General features: G+C 40.8%; 1 protein-coding gene across 4 annotated transcripts in view; it reads left to right on the top strand.

The window, feature by feature from the left end:
* LOC112238626 (signal-induced proliferation-associated 1-like protein 2) overlaps positions 1–18134 on the top strand; it is a 341137-nt gene that overhangs the window by 289849 nt on the left and 33154 nt on the right. For all 4 annotated transcript variants that reach the window (XM_042305703.1, XM_042305704.1, XM_042305702.1 and 1 more), the window contains 2 exons: positions 10718–10937; positions 13968–14099. In XM_042305703.1, coding sequence (XP_042161637.1) covers positions 10718–10937; positions 13968–14099 — 352 coding nt within the window. The remainder of the gene's footprint in view (positions 1–10717; positions 10938–13967; positions 14100–18134) is intronic.

The raw sequence follows: 18134 nt of genomic DNA, 5'->3' as shown, positions 1-18134 counted from the left end.
GTAATGGAGTTTGATACACCTGGTATTGGATATGACTGTAAAGTAATGGAGTTTGATACACCTGGTATTGGATATGACTGTAAAGTAATGGAGTTTGATACACCTGGTATTGGATATGACTGTAAAGTAATGGAGTTTGATACACCTGGTATTGGATATGACTGTAAAGTAATGGAGTTTGATACACCTGGTATTGGATATGACTGGAAACAAACTTGCTAAATAGCGATTTTCATAAATTAACTTAATGCGAAAAAATTGTCACTATATTAACTAACATATTCCTCTCAATTGTACATTTTTTGCTCCACTCGTTATAATGTTATAATTACTTACATTTGCTTCCACTGTAATGATTTGTCAGCCATCTTTGCTGAAGAAAGTCACCAGGGATGGGTGGCTCGCGTCAAATTCGTCTTTGGAACCACCCGATATGATTGGTCATATAAAAACCAAATGCATAATGATATGAGTGCTCTATCTCCCCCTTGTGGTGGTCTGGAGCAATGAAGCCGTGACGTTGGGTAGCTCTCGCGGTGTAAGCTCGCAACTTTTAAAGGAGGAATCACTGTATGTGTCTTTATGGACAATTTTCGGACAATTTTCGAGCAAATGGAATGAGCAGCAGCTACGTTTTGCTACATACGGAGCGTTAGTGGAATTCCCATGAGAGAGTAACGGTTAATGTGATTACATGTTAATTATTTGACTAGGCTACCTGTATTTGACATTTTGTTGTTATTTCGCTGAACACTAGATGGTTTAATTTTATTTTTTGCGGTGAAATGAGGCTACTCAGACGAGAGAAAAAAAGTCACCCAAATGTATAGCCCCATTGGAAAATGTAAATGGACTGTTTGAAAATGTGGGGGGATTTTTAAAAATTATATATATAAATTTGAAAAATCTCATTTTTACTTGGCGTATCCCAGTTTAGGATTACCTGTCCTAGAGACCTCCTGTTCAGACAGATACCAGGACAGAGTGTTGAATACCTGTCCTAGAGACCTCCTGTTCAGACAGATACCAGGACAGAGTGTTGAATACCTGTCCTAGAGACCTCCTGTTCAGACAGATACCAGGACAGAGTGTTGAATACCTGTCCTAGAGACCTCCTGTTCAGACAGATACCAGGACAGAGTGTTGGCCATAAGTTACAGCTGTTTGTGCCCCAAAAGCTCTGTATGCCATTCTTGGAGTAGTTCCATGATAGTCCTCTGGGGGCACATGGGACGGCTGAAGATATTGTTGTGGCTGCTAGATGTAGCTTACTGGCCCGAAGTCAGAAATGAAGTATGAGCATACACAAAGAACTGCCCTGTCAGCCAGCAGTACTGTGTGTTGGAAAGCAGCCGGGCTCCTCCAGTCCACTCCTGGAGGGAACTGGATGAGATGCTGGGAGTAGATTTGATGGGACCTTTCCCAAGAAGCCAAAAGGACAACAGTTACCTGCTTGTCACTGTAGACTAATGTTCAAAGTGTTGAACACTTCCTGCTGCAGGATGCCAAGACTCCCAAGATAGTACTTCCTATTAGACTACCTTAACATACTCAGGCAGGAGATCTTCCTTTGATGGGGAACCCCAACGTTCCTCCTATCTGACTGGGGGCCGCAGTTCACAAGTCAGCTGCTGAAGGAGCTCTGCAAGCATTGGGGGGTAGTTCAGAAACTTACCACCAGCTATCACACCCAAACCAACATTATGGAGAGGGTTAGCCAGAACCTAAAGATGATGTTAGACTCTTACGTCAAGGCTAATCACCAGAACTGGGATCTGTGTTTGGGAGCATTATGTTTTTCCATCAAAATTGCCTACCATGAGAGCACAGGCTTCTCTCCTGTCGGGGTCGCTCTGGGAAGAAAACTGAAGGGTCCTCTAGAGCGACTGTTGGCTCAGCCTCCAGACCAAAAAGCCTACGCTGAGATGGCAGTGGCAGATCCAACAACAGGGGAATATGACCCAGAAGTGTTAGGCTCGCAGCTACAACCGAAGGCTTACAGTTGTTGCTTTCAAAGAAGCTGAGGATCAGGCTACACCCTCTGTCAGATGCTGAAGCCATCAGGCTACACCCTACAGGGTAGCACCAGTGAACTATAGGGTAGCACCAGTGAACTACAGGGTAGCACCAGTGAACTACAGGGTAGCACCATTGAACTACAGGGTAGCACCAGTGAACTACAGGGTAGCACCAGTGAATTACAGGGTAGCACCAGTGAACTACAGGGTAGCACCAGTGAACTACAGGGTAGAACCAGTGAACTACAGGGTAGCACCAGCGAACTATAGGGTAGCACCAGTGAACTACAGGGTGGCACCAGTGAATTACAGGGTAGCACCAGTGAACTACAGGGTAGCACCAGTGAACTACAGGGTAGCACCAGTGAACTACAGGGTAGATCCAGTGAATTACAGGGTAGCACCAGTGAACTACAGGGTAGAACCAGTGAACTACAGGGTAGCACCAGTGAACTATAGGGTAGCACCAGTGAACTACAGGACAGGACAGCAATCCTAACACCCATGAAATGGTGCATGTTGAGAACATGAAGATGGTCTTTGTGGGTTATACTTGGGGGTATACAAATTAAATGAAACATTGCCCCTAAAATACATTAAAGGATGAACATATGAAAATAATGTGTTGAGGTATGTACTGGGCCAAGATTACACTAACACACTGATTCCTTAATATACTTAAATATAAATATATATTACACTTTGTAAAAATATAAACAGAACATGTAAAGTGTTGGTCCCATGTTTCATGAGCTGAAATGAAAGATTCCAGAAATGATCCAAATAACAAAAAGTGTATTTCTTTCAAATGTTGTGCACAAATTTGTTTACATTCCTGTTAGTGAGCATCTCTCCTTTGCCAAGATAATTCATCCACCTGACAGGTGTGGCATATCAAGAAGCTGAATAAACAGCATGATCATTAGGGGCGGCAGGTAGCCTAGTTGTTAGAGCGTTGGACTAGTAACCGAAAGGTTAAAAATCTGTTCTTCCTGAACAAGGCAGTTAGTAACCCACTGTTCCTGGGCTGTCATTGACAATGAGAATTTGTTCTTTATCTGACTTGCCTATCCAAAAAAGTGTTAAACAAATCAAAAAAAATATTTTAGATTTTAGATTCTTCAAAGTAGCCAGCCTTGATGACAGTTTTGCACACAAACTTAAACTTTCGCTTTTTTTTCAATCTTGATTTAAATATCATTGAGAAAACAGAAAGGTGTCAAATTTGGCAAACATCCATTCAGAATTTAAAATGAATCCTAGAAGTAATCATCTATTCCTTCAAAATATCTGTAATCTGATTACAATATTTATGCTAGTAAAGTAACAGATTACAGTTACAGTTTTTTTGTAATCCGTTACTCCCCAACCTCCCAAGAAAGCATTTGTTACCCCAGAAAAATAGTTACTTTCCACAAAGCATAGTTAAAACTATAGTTGTCCCAGGTTTGACATGTGTACATTTAATCAGAACAAGTTACATTTTAATTTAACAAATTCAACATTAGACTGCCCTTGCAGTTTAGATGCTGGGAGTTCTGCAGATTATTCATTTAAACTGAAGGAGGATTTACCCAGTTGAGACTAGAGGGACTTCAACCATCCCTGCTAACGTATTTGGTGCCTTATATTTTTTTACTTTATTAAAAGTGAATTGAGATATGTTGGAAGCTTGTGCAGCTTATCGTTGTAAACGAAAAGGGAGGAATGAAGTGATCTATGGGACTTTGGTGAGGTTCCTTCGACGTTCTGATACAATATGATGAGTATTAAACCTGTCACCTGTGATAAAGCGAAAGGCTGAATCCAAATGTTTTTTCAGTTTGGCTGCTGCACTCTGATAAATGGAGGCACCATAGTTCAGAGCTGGCAGGAAAATCTATGTCTGTATGTTTTTAAGCGTTAGATTTTCGTCCAAAAGCCCAGATATTTAAAACCCAAGAGATGAGAGAACCATCCAATGAATACATGGGTAATCCATTTAAAACCCAAGAGATGAGAGAACCATCCAATGAATACATGGGTAATCCATTTAAAACCCAAGAGATGAGAGAACCATCCAATGAATACATGGGTAATCCATTTAAAACCCAAGAGATGAGAGAACCATCCAATGAATACATGGGTAATCCATTTGAAACCCAAGAGATGAGAGAACCATCCAATGAATACATGGGTAATCCATTTGAAACATTTGCAAGAAAATGAGAAAAACAACATATGTCGTTTTTTCCTGCATTAAGTGCTAATTTTAAACCACAGGGCTTTCTGCAAGGCAACAAAATCACAGCTCTAAATCAGCCTGGTCAGCTGTAGGAATAATAGCATCACGGTGTTGTCTGCATACAGGTGAATGTTACAGGTTTTCACAGACCAATATTATCATTAGTAAAGAGAACAGGTTCCAATATTGACCCTTGAGGGACACCTTTCATTATATCGAAATAAGTGACTGAGTGAAGAGCAAAATAATCCTAACATTTCCACACAACAAAGAAATGAAGCTTACTAGGTCTATAGTGCCACTAACAAAGATAACTACCCACAAAATACAATGGAAAAAAGGCGGCCTAAGTATGATCCCCAATCAGAGACAACGATAGACAGCTTTCCCTGATTGAAAACCATACCCAGCCAAAACATAGAAATAAAGAAACTAGAATGCCCACCCTAGTCACACGCTGGCCTAACCAAAATAGAGAATAAAAGCCTCTCTATGGCCAGGGTGTGACAATTGTCCTTGTCATGCCCTGACCTTAGAGAGCCTTTTTATTTCTCTATTTGGTTAGGTCAGAGTGTGATTTGGGTGGGCATTCTAGTCTTTCTATTTCTTTGTTGGCCGGGTATGGTTCCCAATCAGAGGCAGTTGTCTATCGTTGTCTCTGATTGGGGATCATACTTAGGCAGACTTTTTTCCACCTTTAGTTTGTGGGATCTTGTTTTTGTGTAGTGCCTGTGAGCACTAGTCGTTACGTCTCGTTTGCTTTTTATTGTGTTTGTTGGTGAGTTTCATTTGAATAAACATGTGGAACTCTATGTACGCTGCGCCTTGGGTCCGCTCATTTCAACGTGACAGTCCTGTTGCCCATCAAGGGTGGACCGCTTCTTTTGTATTCTTAAAATAACTCCAGCACAGAGAAGTGTGATTCTATTCCAAGAAAAGGAGACTTGAATAATTAAGCAATAATAAACTGCAACGTGTTGGTTAAAGCAATTGAATGCAGGAATTAATTCAAAATATGTGAAAATGTTATTCTAATTTTTTAATCTGTTTTTATAGCAATCAAACAAAAACACAGCATCTACAGTGAATCAAATCAAATGTATTTATATAGCCCTTCGTACATCAGCTGATATCTCAAAGTGCTGTACAGAAACGCAGCCTAAAACCCCAAACAGCAAGCAATGCAGGTGTAGAAGCACAGTGGCTAGGAAAAACACCCTACAAAGTCTGGGAACCTAGGAAGAAACCTAGAGAGGAACCAGGCTATGTGTGGTGGCCAGTCCTCTTCTGGCAGTGGTAGAAATATGTTATTGAATTAGAATATTTGTTTTACAAATTGAAAATGTATATGTTTATTAGACTACTGTGTCTTTAAATACAAGGCTCCTCCTACCCCCCTTCTTGATCTCTTTCTTGGAGTCTATTGTCCTGCTAATAGCCCACTATGGGTGGGTTTCCTCTTTTGTATTACAATGTATTGAGTGAACGTATTAATTACAGTCATTTACCTCATTATCGGAGTGGAAACGTTTGCAGAGTTCACAACCTGCTACACTTGGGAAAAACAAGCGTTTGAAAACATGTTTTCAAAATGCCTCTATATTCTAAAAAGAAAAACACAGCATTTATAGTGGTACAAATATATTATTGAATTTGATGAAAATATAACTGATTTATAATGCAATTGTTTATTAGGCTACTGTGGAGTCTGACAAAAAAACAGGACAATGAGATGTTTACTGTAACCTACATAGTAAACATAGTAAAGTGCCTAATTCCTTACATGAGGGAGAGATCATGAACTCTGTCTTTAATGCTTTTGCTGGTTGTATCAGTCATGGACAGAATCTTCTGAGACACGGCATTAATGATGAACACCCGGAGGTTCACTGCTAAGCCACATTCGCCTCGGGATCCATCCCAGTTGGCATTCTGTTTCCACTCATGGTATCTCTCTTCGGTTACACATCCATGGAATAGCAGAACAGCATAATGATCCGGACGGCCCTTGCTTTGCCTGGTGAGCAGTTCGTCAAGTTCTGGTGTCAGAAGAGGAATGGAAATATCAGGGTGAACCGACAACCTGACGAACCCGCCACGTATGTTGCCTCTGCCTGTCGGAGGTGGAGTTTCACAGCTCACAGGTGTGCCTGGCATGGATTGTGACTCCATCTCGTTCCTCGCCCTCTTCAACGTGTCATTCTCAGCCGTCAATACCGCGTGGCTCTGGACCAATGCATCAGCTGTCGCCCGTATCTTTGTCCTCAGAGAATGTTTATCTTTCTGCTGGTCTGCCTTCAATGATGTAGTTGAAATAAACATCTGTATTTTGTATTCTGTATCATTATTTTATCAACGAAAGCATAAAGACGTTGATGAACCAAAACTGTGTGGTATATGATCCAGCTTCTTCTGACGAAGTAGAAAAAAAGCATATATTTATTTTGGTGTGCGAGACGGAGGAAGATCACTGTCTTCTTCATACTCATCATTCAGTTCATTCAAATTCAATTGTAATACCCATAGCAAAATTGAAAAACAGCCGGATTAGTGAAATGTCTTTATCCAACATTTTGCGTTTGCTGAAGATATTTAGTAAGCACTCAAATAGGCAACAGAAGCTGGAACAGCATAGGGCTGAGTTATAGCCATTAGGCTACACTTTACAATAGGACTCAACTCTGACTGACCACAGCATCTATCAGTAGTCTAAACTGTAAAAGAAATGGGGGTATTTTTCACACCCAACTGAGCTATTAGACTGAGCCTATTAGACTACCCTATTAGACTATCCTATTAGACTGTCCTATTAGACTACCTTATTAGACTACCCTATTCGACTATCCATTTAGACTACCCAATTAGACTATCCTTTTAGAATACCCTATTAGACTACCCTATTAGACTACCCTATTAGACAACCCTATTCGACTACCCTATCAGATTATCCTATTAGACTACCCTATTATACTACCCTATTAGACTATCCTGTTAAACTACCCTATAAGACTACCCTATTAGGCTATCCTATTAGACTACCCTATTAGACTACCCTATTAGATACCCTATTAGACTACCCTTTTCAACTACCTTATTAGACAATCCTATTAGATACCCTATTAGACTACCCCATAAGACTACCTTATTAGACTACCTTATTAGACTATCCTATTAGATACCCTATTAAACTAACATATTAGACTATCCTATTAGACTATCCTATTAGACTACCTTATTAGACTACCCTATTAGACTATCCTATTAGACTACCTTATTAGACTATCCTATTAGACTACCTTATTAGACTACCCTATTAGACTACCGTATAAGACTACTCTATTAGACTATCCTATCAGATTATCCTATTAGACTACCCTATTAGACTATTCTTTTAGACTACCCTATTAGACTACCCTATTAGACTACCCTATTAGACTATCCTATTAAACTACCCTATTAGACACCTTATTATATACCCTATTAGACCACCCTATTAGACTATCCTATTAGACTACCTTATTAGACTATCCTATTAGATACCCTATTAGACTACCCTATGAGACTACCTTATTCTACTATCCTATTAGATACCCTATTAGACTACCCTATTAGACTATCCTTATTAGACTACCTTATTAGACTACCATATTAGACTATCCTATTAGACTATCCTTTTAGACTATCCTATTAGACTACCCTATTAGACTACCTTATTAGACTACCCTATCAGATACCCTATTAGACTACCCTATGAGACTACCTTATTATACTATCCTATTAGATACCCTTTTAAACTACCCTATTAGACTACACTATTAGACTATCCTATTAGACTACAATATTATACTATCTTATTATACTATCCTATTAGATACCCCTTTAAACTACCCTATTAGACTACCCTATTAGACTATCCTATTAGACTACCTTATTAGACTACCCTATTAGACTGTCCTTTTAGACTATCCTATTAGACTACCCTATTAGACTACCTTATTAGACTATCCTATTAGATACCCTATCAAACTACCCTATTAGACTACCCTATTATACTATCCTATTAGACTACCTTATTAGACTATCCTATTAGACTATCCTATTAGACTACCTTATTAGACTATCCTATTAGATACCCTATTAGACTACCTTATTATACAATCCTATTAGATACCCTATTAAACTACCCTATTAGACTACCCTATTAAACTTTTCCTATTAGACAACCTTATTAGACTACCCTATTAAACTATGCTATTAAACTATCATATTAGACTACCTTATTAGACTATCCTATTAGACTATCCTATTAGATACCCTATTAGACTACCTTATTAGACTATCCTATTAGATACCCTATTAAACTAAGATATTAGACTATCCTATTAGACTATCCTATTAGACTACCCTATTAGACTATCCTATTAGACTACCCTATTAGACTACCCTATTAGACTATCCTATCATATTCTCCTATTAGACTACCCTATTAGACTATCCTATTAGACTATCCTATTAGATACCCCATTAGACTACCCTATTAGACTTCCCTTTTTATACTATCCTATTAGATACCCTATTAAACTACCCTATTAGACTATCCTATTAGACTATCCTACTAGACTCCCTTATTAGACTATCCTAATAGATACCCTATTAAACTACCCTATTAGATACCATATTATATACCCTATTAGACTACCCTATTAGACTATCCTATTAGACTACGTTATTAGACTATCCTATTAGATACCCTATTAGACTACCCTATTATACTACCTTATTATACTATCCTATTAGAGCAGCGTGGAAAGTGTTCATGATTTTGATGATCAAAAACCACTCAAACAAAATAACAAAGGGAAAACGAAAGCGAACAGTTCTGTCAGGAACAGACACTAAACAGAAAAGGTACAATTATGTCATTCTGCCCCTGATCAGGCAGTTAACCCACTGTTCCTAGGCCATCATTGAAAATAAGAATTTGTTCTTAACTGACTTGCCTAGTTAAATAAAGGTAAAATAAAAATAATGGATTTTGAAAAGAACTATGATAAAGTAATACTGGAAGTCCTGGATTAATAATAAATAGTAGCTACTTCTCAGAGAGTTTTGAATTGTCAAGAGGAGTTAAACAAGGGTGTCCGCTGTTACCATAGCTATTCGTTATGGCCATCGAAATGCTAGCTATTAAAATCAGATCCAATAACAACATTAGAGGATTAGAAATCCAAGGCTTATAAACAAAGATTTCCATGTATGCTGATGACTCAATATTTATATTAAGTCCGCAAGTTAGATCTCTGCAATATCTCTGCAAGATCTAGCTAATTTTTCTGGACTAAAACCTAATTAAGTATACAATATTCAATATTAGATCTTTAAAAAATACAACCATTCCATTACGATGCAGTTTACCTATAAAATGGGCGGTGAAGTAAACATGCATTCATTTCGCTCTCCACAATTATTTTCAATAGAATCCTGGTAAAAATCGACATTATCCTGCAACCATGGAGAGGTAAATACCTGTCTATTTATGGAACAATTACACTGATTAACTCCTTAGTCATATCTCACTTTACTCACTTATGGCGCTGCCTACTCCTGATGATTTATTTTTCAAATCATATGAGCAAATGTATTTTCTTCATTTTATCTGGGATGATAAACCAGACAAGATAAAGCATGCCTATCTATATAATGAATATGCACTGTGTGGGTTGAGATTATTAAATATAAAAGCACTAATCCTGTCTCTAAAAGTTTCAATTATGCAAACGTTTTACTGGTATTGCTTGGGGGTGGGGAATGGATGGCAGCTCTCGGGAACTGTCTGTGTGTGTGTGTGTGTGGGGGGGGGGTGGGGTGGGGGATGGTGGGGTGGGGGATGGTGGGGGGTGGTGGGGGGGGATGGTGGCCAGCCCCAGAGCTTACATTCTGAGAACATGGTAACCACATTCTGAGAACATGGTAACCACATTCTGAGAGCATGGTAACCACATTCTGAGAGCATGGTAACCACATTCTGAGAACATGGTAACCACATTCTGAGAGCATGGTAACCACATTCTGAGAGCATGGTAACCACATTCTGAGAGCATGGTAACCACATTCTGAGAACATGGTAACCACATTCTGAGAGCATGGTAACCACATTCTGAGAACATGGTAACCACATTCTGAGAGCATGGTAACCACATTCTGAGAACATGGTAACCACATTCTGAGAACATGGTAACCACATTCTGAGAACATGGTAACCACATTCTGGGTAAGTCCTATTTGACATTAAGGTAATTGTCTCTTGGAAACATTTCTTGTACATCAGGGGAACATTCCTATGAAAACCTTAGTTAATAATCTAATGAGGGAACGTTCTATACATTTATGGGAATTCATTGTTAGCTGGGAAGGGGCAGATTGTCATCTGCTCTTGTTGTGAATGTGTGTTGATGTGTTCTGTTCCCCCCTCCAGATGTCTGCGACGGGCAGCCTATCACCACGGCGCTCCCTGTACCGTACCCTATCAGACGAGAGTGTGTGTAGCAGCAACAGAAAGGGCTCGTCCTACGCCTCCTCCCATAGCTCCATGCTGGACCAGGCGCTGCCCAATGACATCCTGTTCTCCACCACTCCACCCTATCACGCCACCCTGCCACCACGCATGCCAGGACAGGGGGTCTCCAACCTCAGGAGTAAGTATTGCACAAACACATCCAGACATACAATGGAAATGTGTCTGTCATTAAGGTGCATTAAGACCTGTCACAACCAGCTAATGTTCACTGAGACTGAACGCTTGAGGCACTCACACTGAGATGCATGATTTGGAGAGCTGTGTCCTCACTAGTCTAGACTGACCGGCTGAGAGGAGGAGGTCTCTGACATGAACATGCTCAATCCTCATTAGGACAGCTATACTGTCAGTCACACAGAATGTCCTGTTCACCTGTCAGACCCTGTCTGTCTCTCCTCTCCCTTCCTCAGTTTAATTTCCATATTGGTATTCAGTGCTCTGTTGATATAAAGAGAATGTCTTTGAAGTGCTGCTGTTCATCCTCTTAGCTGGTTCTTCTCTCTTTGCCCTCTTAGTTGGTTCTTCTCTCTTAACCTTCTTAGCTGGTTCTTCTCTCTTCATCCTCTTAGCTGGTTCTTCTCTCTTAACCTTCTTAGCTGGTTCTTCTCTCTTAACCTTCTTAGCTGGTTCTTCTCTCTTAACCTTCTTAGTTGGTTCTTCTCTCTTAACCTTCTTAGCTGGTCCTTCTCTCTTCATCCTCTTAGCTGGTTCTTCTCTCTTTGCCCTCTTAGCTGGTTCTTCTCTCTTAACCTTCTTAGCTGTTTTTTCTCTCTTAACCTTCTTAGCTGGTTCCTCTCTCTTAACGCTCTTAGCTGTCTCTTTTCCTGTTGCCTTCTCGTAACTGTCATGCCTGATGGATGCCTGATTGTTGTGAAGGGTAGCTGTTACGAGCTCTCTCTTCTCTCTATCTTTCTCCTCCACACTAAAACCTACCAATTTGGTAAATAGTTGATCACTCTGAGTCTGAGAGACTCAAATTGGAGGGAGGGAATTATCTCTCTCTCTCACTCTCTTGCTCGCTCTCCCCTCTCTCCCTCTCCTGTCATTTTCAAAGTCTTCTCTGTGAAATAAGAGCCTTTATATTGCATTCCCTGTCTGTCAAGGAGAGTGCTGAAAGAGAGGGAGAGAGCAAGCAAGAGAGAGAGACAAAGAGATAGGGAGGGAGAGGGAGAGATAGTGACCAAGGAGAGAGAGGAGGGAAGAGAGAGAGACAGAGAGAGAGAGAGAGGAGAGAAGGGGAGAGAGGAGAGAAGGGGAGAGAGGAGAGAAGGGAAGAGAGAGAGAGGAGAGGATAGAAGAGAAGAGAGAAGAGAGAGAGGAGAGAGAGAGAGAGAGAGAGGAAGAGAGAGGAGAGGAGGGAAGAGAGAGAGAGAGAGAGGGAAGGGAAAGAGAGAGAGGAGAGAAGGGAAGAGAGAGAGAGAGAGGAGAGAGAGAGAGAGAGAGGAGAGGAGAGGAGAGGAGAGGAGAGGAGAGGAGAGGAGAGGAGAGGAGAGGAGAGGAGAGGAGAGGAGAGGAGAGGAGAGGAGGGAAGAGAGAGAGAGAGAGAGAGGGAGAGAGAGAAAGGCAGTGGAATTGTGGAAGTGAAAGGATAGGGAGGGAGAGTACAACCTAAAACACCAAATAATGAATGCAGAGCAAAATTAGACCGATACCTGCTGATTATCAAAATCCAGAAATGAGTCGTTAAATTCTACAAACACCTAAAAGGAAGTAATTCCCAAACCTTCCATAACAAATCCATCCCCTACAGAGAGATGAACATAGACACATATTGCTTAGAGTCCCCGAAGCAGGCTGGTCCTGGGGCTCTGTTCACAAACACAAACTGACCCCACAGAGCCCCAGGACAGCAGCACAATTAGACCCAACCAAATCACGAGAAAACAAAAAGATAATTACTTGACACATTGGAAAGTAAAACTAGTATGAGCAAACTTGAATGTTATTTGGCCCTAAACAGAGAGTACACAGTGTCAGAATACCTGACCACTGTGACTGACCCAAATTTAAGGAAAGCTTTGACTATTTACAGACTCAGTGAGCATAGCCTTGCTATTGAGAAAGGCCGCCGTAGGCAGACATGGCTCTCAAGAGAAGACAGGCTATGTGCTCACTGCCCACAAAATGAGGTGGAAACTGAGCTGCACTTCCTAACCTCCTTCCAAATGTATGACCATATTAGAGACACATATTTCCCTCAGATTACACAGATCCACAAAGAATTCGAAAACAAACCCGATTTTGGTGAAATACCACAGTATGTCACACAGCAGTAAGATTTGTGACCTGTTGCCACAAGAAAAGGGCAACCAGTGAAGAATAAACATCATTGTAAATACAACCCATATTTATGTTGTTTATTTTCCCTTTTGTACTTGAACTATTTGCACATCGTTACAACACTGAATATAGACATAATATGACATTTGAAATGTCTCTATTCCTTTGGACCCTTGATGAGTGTAATGTTTAATTTGGATTGTTTTTCTTTTTGACTTGCTTTGGCAATGTAAACATACGCATAAAGCCCCTTAAATTGAAATTGAATTGAACGAAAGGGGTTGTTGATTGAGACATGAAGACATCCAGTGAGACAAGCCATTTATTACCCTTCAGACGGCTTATTCAGAGGAGAGAGGAGAGATGCTGTAATGCTCACTTGATCTTGGGTACGTCTCCCAGCCAAGGACACTGGGTCTTGTGGAGGGCTCCTAGCCAAGGACACTGGGTCTTGTGTACGGCTCCTAGCCAAGGACACTGGGTCTTGTGGAGGGCTCCTAGCCAAGGACACTGGGTCTTGTGTACGGCTCCTAGCCAAGGACACTGGGTCTTGTGTACGGCTCCTAGCCAAGGACAGAGGGTCTTGTGTACGGCTCCTAGCCAAGGACAGAGGGTCTTGTGGAGGTCTCCTAGCCAAGGACACTGGGTCTTGTTTGGTCTTTCTTACAAGATTTAGTGAACTTGTTGACACAACAGTTGTTCCTGTTATTGGTTATAAGGGCCTTCTCCAGGAAGGCCTGTTAGACATTTTCTCTGGTTCTGTGCTAGAGATTAATTCATTTGGATTAATCAAAAAATTTCCTGAAGTCAAAGACCATGTGTGTGCTGGTCATTGACCTGCCTGTCTTCTCTCCCTCTCTCTCTCGAGATGAGTTCTGGTTCTCTGACGGCTCGCTGGCTGACAGGTCAAAGTTCAACGACCCTGGTCTCATGCCCCTCCCTGACTCCGCCTCCGGACTCGACTGGTCACACCTAGTGGACGCTGCACGCACTTTCGAAGGTAAGAAACTGGGGAGTGTTTGTGTATGTGCATTAGTGTCTGTGTGATAGTGAGCATGTGTGTTGCCGCCACTGTTTGATATTGTAGCTGTTTCGTGTTAGTCTCGCTCCTCTCTGCTTCCCACTACACTTCCAATCTGCTGCTTTGTGTTAGTCTCGCTCCTCTCTCCTTCCCACTACACTTCCAATCTGCTGCTTTGTGTTCGTCTCGCTCCTCTCTCCTTCCCACTACACTTCCAATCTGCTGCTTTGTGTTAGTCATTCTCCTCTCTCCTTCCCACTACACTTCCAATCTGCTGCTTTGTGTTAGTCTCGCTCCTCTCTCCTTCCCACTACACTTCCAATCTGCTGCTTTGTGTTAGTCATTCTCCTCTCTCCTTCCCACTACACTTCCAATCTGTTGCTTTGTGTTAGTTGTTCTCCTCTCTCCTTCCCACTACACTTCCAATCTGCTGCTTTGTGTTAGTCATTCTCCTCTCTCCTTCCCACTACACTTCCAATCTGTTGCTTTGTGTTAGTTGTTCTCCTCTCTCCTTCCCACTACACTTCCAATCTGTTGCTTTGGGTTCATCTCTCTAACTACTGTAGAATCTCTAACTTCCATAGAAGCTCTAACTACCGTAGAAGCTCTAACTACAGTAGAAGTTTTAACTACAGTATAATCTCTAACTACCGTAGAAGCTCCAAATACCGTAGAATCTCTAACTACAGTAGAATTTTTAACTACTGTAGAATCTCTAACTACATAGAATCTCTAACTACTGTAGAAGCTGTAACTAGCATGTAAAATCTAACTACCGTAGGATCTCTAACTACCATAGAAGTTCTAACTACTGTAGAATCTCTAACTACTGTAGAATCTCTAACTACTCTACAATGTCTAACTACAGTAGAAGTGTTACCTACTGTAGAATATCTAACTACAATAGATGTTAACTAGTGTAGAATATCTAACTACAGTAGAAGTGTTGACTACTGTAGAATCTCTAACTACTGTAGAAGTGTTAACTACAGTAGAATATCTAACTACATTAGAAGTGTTAACTACTGTAGAATCTCTAATATCTAGTTCTGTAGAATCTAACTACTGTAGAATCTCTAATCTCTAGTTCTGTAGAATCTAACTACTGTAGAATCTCTAACTACTGTAGGATCTCCAACTACTGTAGAAGTTCTAACTACTGTAGTATCTCTAACTACTGTAGAATCTCTAACTACTGTAGAATATGTAACTACAGTAGAAGTGTTAACTACTGTAGAATCTCTAACTACTGTAGAACCTCTAACTACTGTATAATCTCTAACTACAGTAGAAGTTCTAACTACTGTAGAAACTCTAACTACTGTAGAATCTCTAACTACTGTAGAATCCCAGCGCATTGAAGGGAACATTTCGCTGATGTTTTTTGGGATGGGACGTTAAATGGGTGTCCTGACTCTGTTGTCATTAAAAATCCCATGGCATTTATCCTAAGAGTAGGGATTTTAACCCTGGTGTCATGACAAAATTATCATCATGGCCACCTAATCATCCCTCTCATTCCTAATTAGCATATATCACTCCTCACCTCTCCACCTGATATCGGATGTGTGTTGATCAATCTGGCACACGAATGTGACCCATTTCAGGAAACTAGTCGTATGTCGGAAGTCAATACATCACTGGAGAGCCAATGTAACAGTTTATATTTTTATTGTTTTTGTTTTTTGGCAGAAATGCCTTCTGGAACATGTGAACTTTCATGTGTCTTAATAACAAACTTGTATGCCATCTGTAAATACGAATACAATTATTAAATTAGGAGCCTTGTTGGTTAAGCCACAGAAAGTCAACAACCTTCCCACCAGCCATGATTGGCTGAGATGATGAATGGGCTGGACATGGTGAGAGAGGGGTTCGGATTGGTCTGCCATATTGAAGGCTTCTGTCTATTGGAGCTGGTCAGACTGTTGGTAATCCTGTAGAACGCAGCTTTTTTTTTAAATGCCTCAGGACTACCTGACATGATGACTCCTTGCTGTCCCCAGTCCACCTGGCCGTGCTGCTGCTCCAGTTTCAACTGTTCTGCCTTATTATTATACGACCATGCTGGTCATTTATGAACATTTGAACATCTTGGCCATGTTCTGTTATAATCTCCACCCGGCACAGCCAGAAGAGGACTGGCACCCCACATAGCCTGGTTCCTCTCTAGGTTTCTTCCTAGGTTTTGGCCTTTCTAGGGAGTTTTTCCTAGCCACTGTGCTTCTACACCTGCATTGCTTGCTGTTTGGAGTTTTAGGCTGGGTTTCTGTACAGCACTTTGAGATATCAGCTGATGTACAAAGGGCTATATAAATAAATTTGATTTGACTTGTAGTGGAGCTGCATAAGTGTTGCTCTCCACTTTCTGGAGGATCAAGTTTTGAAATCAGTGGAATTAGAGTATGATAGCTAAAGAGATGGAGAGAACACCTGTCTCTGGATTACATCTTCAAACAAAGGGCAGCAGTGGCATGGCATCCCTGATGACAGGGAGACGCGTCCATCATGCATGATGATGTATACAGGTTAGATAGTCTAGCATTAGCTAGCTACATTTTCAGATATTACACATTTTACATTTTGACAGAAAGTAGTTTAATTTAAGCTAAAATGTACTGTTAGCTAGCTAGCTAGACAGCGTTACATGTATGACGTTATTATTCGTATCCCAGAGCCGTTTACTTTGCTAGTCAGAGCCTAATGTTAGCTAGCTAACATTGAACTTGTTTGGTTAGCTCCCAGCAGATTCATGCAAGGTAGTAATGACACGTTCATTGTTGTTTAACTAGCCAACGTTAGCTGGCTGGCTCTTTAGCTAATGTTATGTGACGTGTGTGATCCTACATGTTGTTTACCTAGCTAGGTTCGTTGTTTAGCTAGCTAGGTTCGTTATTTACCTAGCTAGGTTCGTTGTTTACCTAGCTAGGTTTGTTGTTTACCTAGATAGGTTCGTCGTTTACCGAGCTAGGTTTGTTGTTTACCTAGATAGATTTGTTGTTTACCTAGCTAGGTTCGTTGTTTACCTAGCTAGGTTCGTTGTTTACCGAGCTAGGTTTGTTGTTTACCCAAATAGATTTGTTGTTAACCTAGCTAGGTTCGTTGTTTACCTAGCTAGGTTAGTTGTTTACCTAGCTAGGTTCGTTGTTTACCTAGCTAGGTTCGTTGTTTACCTAGCTAGGTTTGTTGTTTACCTAGATCGATTTGTTGTTTACCTAGCTAGGTTCGTTGTTTACCTAGCTAGGTTTGTTGTTTACCTAGATAGATTTGTTGTTTACCTAGCTAGGTTCGTTGTTTACCTAGCTAGGTTTGTTGTTTACCTAGCTAGTTTCGTTGTTTACCTAGCTAGGTTTGTTGTTTACCTAGCTAGGTTCGTTGTTTACCTAGCTAGGTTTGTTGTTTACCTAGATAGATTTGTTGTTTACCTAGCTAGGTTCGTTGTTTACCTAGCTAGGTTTGTTGTTTACCTAGCTAGTTTCGTTGTTTACCTAGCTAGATTTGTTGTTTACCTAGCTAGGTTCGTTGTTTACCTAGCTAGGTTCGTTGTTTACCTAGCTAGGTTTGTTGTTTACCTAGATCGATTTGTTGTTTACCTAGCTAGGTTCGTTGTTTACCTAGCTAGGTTCGTTGTTTACCGAGCTAGGTTTGTTGTTTACCTAGATAGATTTGTTGTTTACCTAGCTAGGTTCGTTGTTTACCTAGCTAGGTTCGTTGTTTACCGAGCTAGGTGCATGTCTTAAGCTAAACACCTGTTGCCGGTGTCAGTAAACGTCGGCAAAAAAGCGTAATGACATTTTTGCCTTCAGAGCTGGTTAGGCTGTTTTCATGTTATCCAGAGGTAAACCAATCATCAGCCAGAGAGTCAAGTGTTGGTTCTGAACGCTCCGAGAGCGAAACGAGATGGGTGGGGCTAAAGCTTAACAGGGGGTGAACGATACTGAATGGGTGGGGCTAAAGCTTAACAGGGCGTGAACGATACTGAATGGGTGGGGCTAAAGCTTAACAGGGCGTGAA

Source organism: Oncorhynchus tshawytscha, linkage group LG24 (assembly GCF_018296145.1).
Source record: "Oncorhynchus tshawytscha isolate Ot180627B linkage group LG24, Otsh_v2.0, whole genome shotgun sequence".
In the NCBI taxonomy this organism is placed as follows: Eukaryota; Metazoa; Chordata; class Actinopteri; order Salmoniformes; family Salmonidae; genus Oncorhynchus; species Oncorhynchus tshawytscha.
The sequence above is the reverse complement of the archived record's forward strand: the minus strand, read 5'-3'. Positions and strand labels throughout refer to the sequence as shown.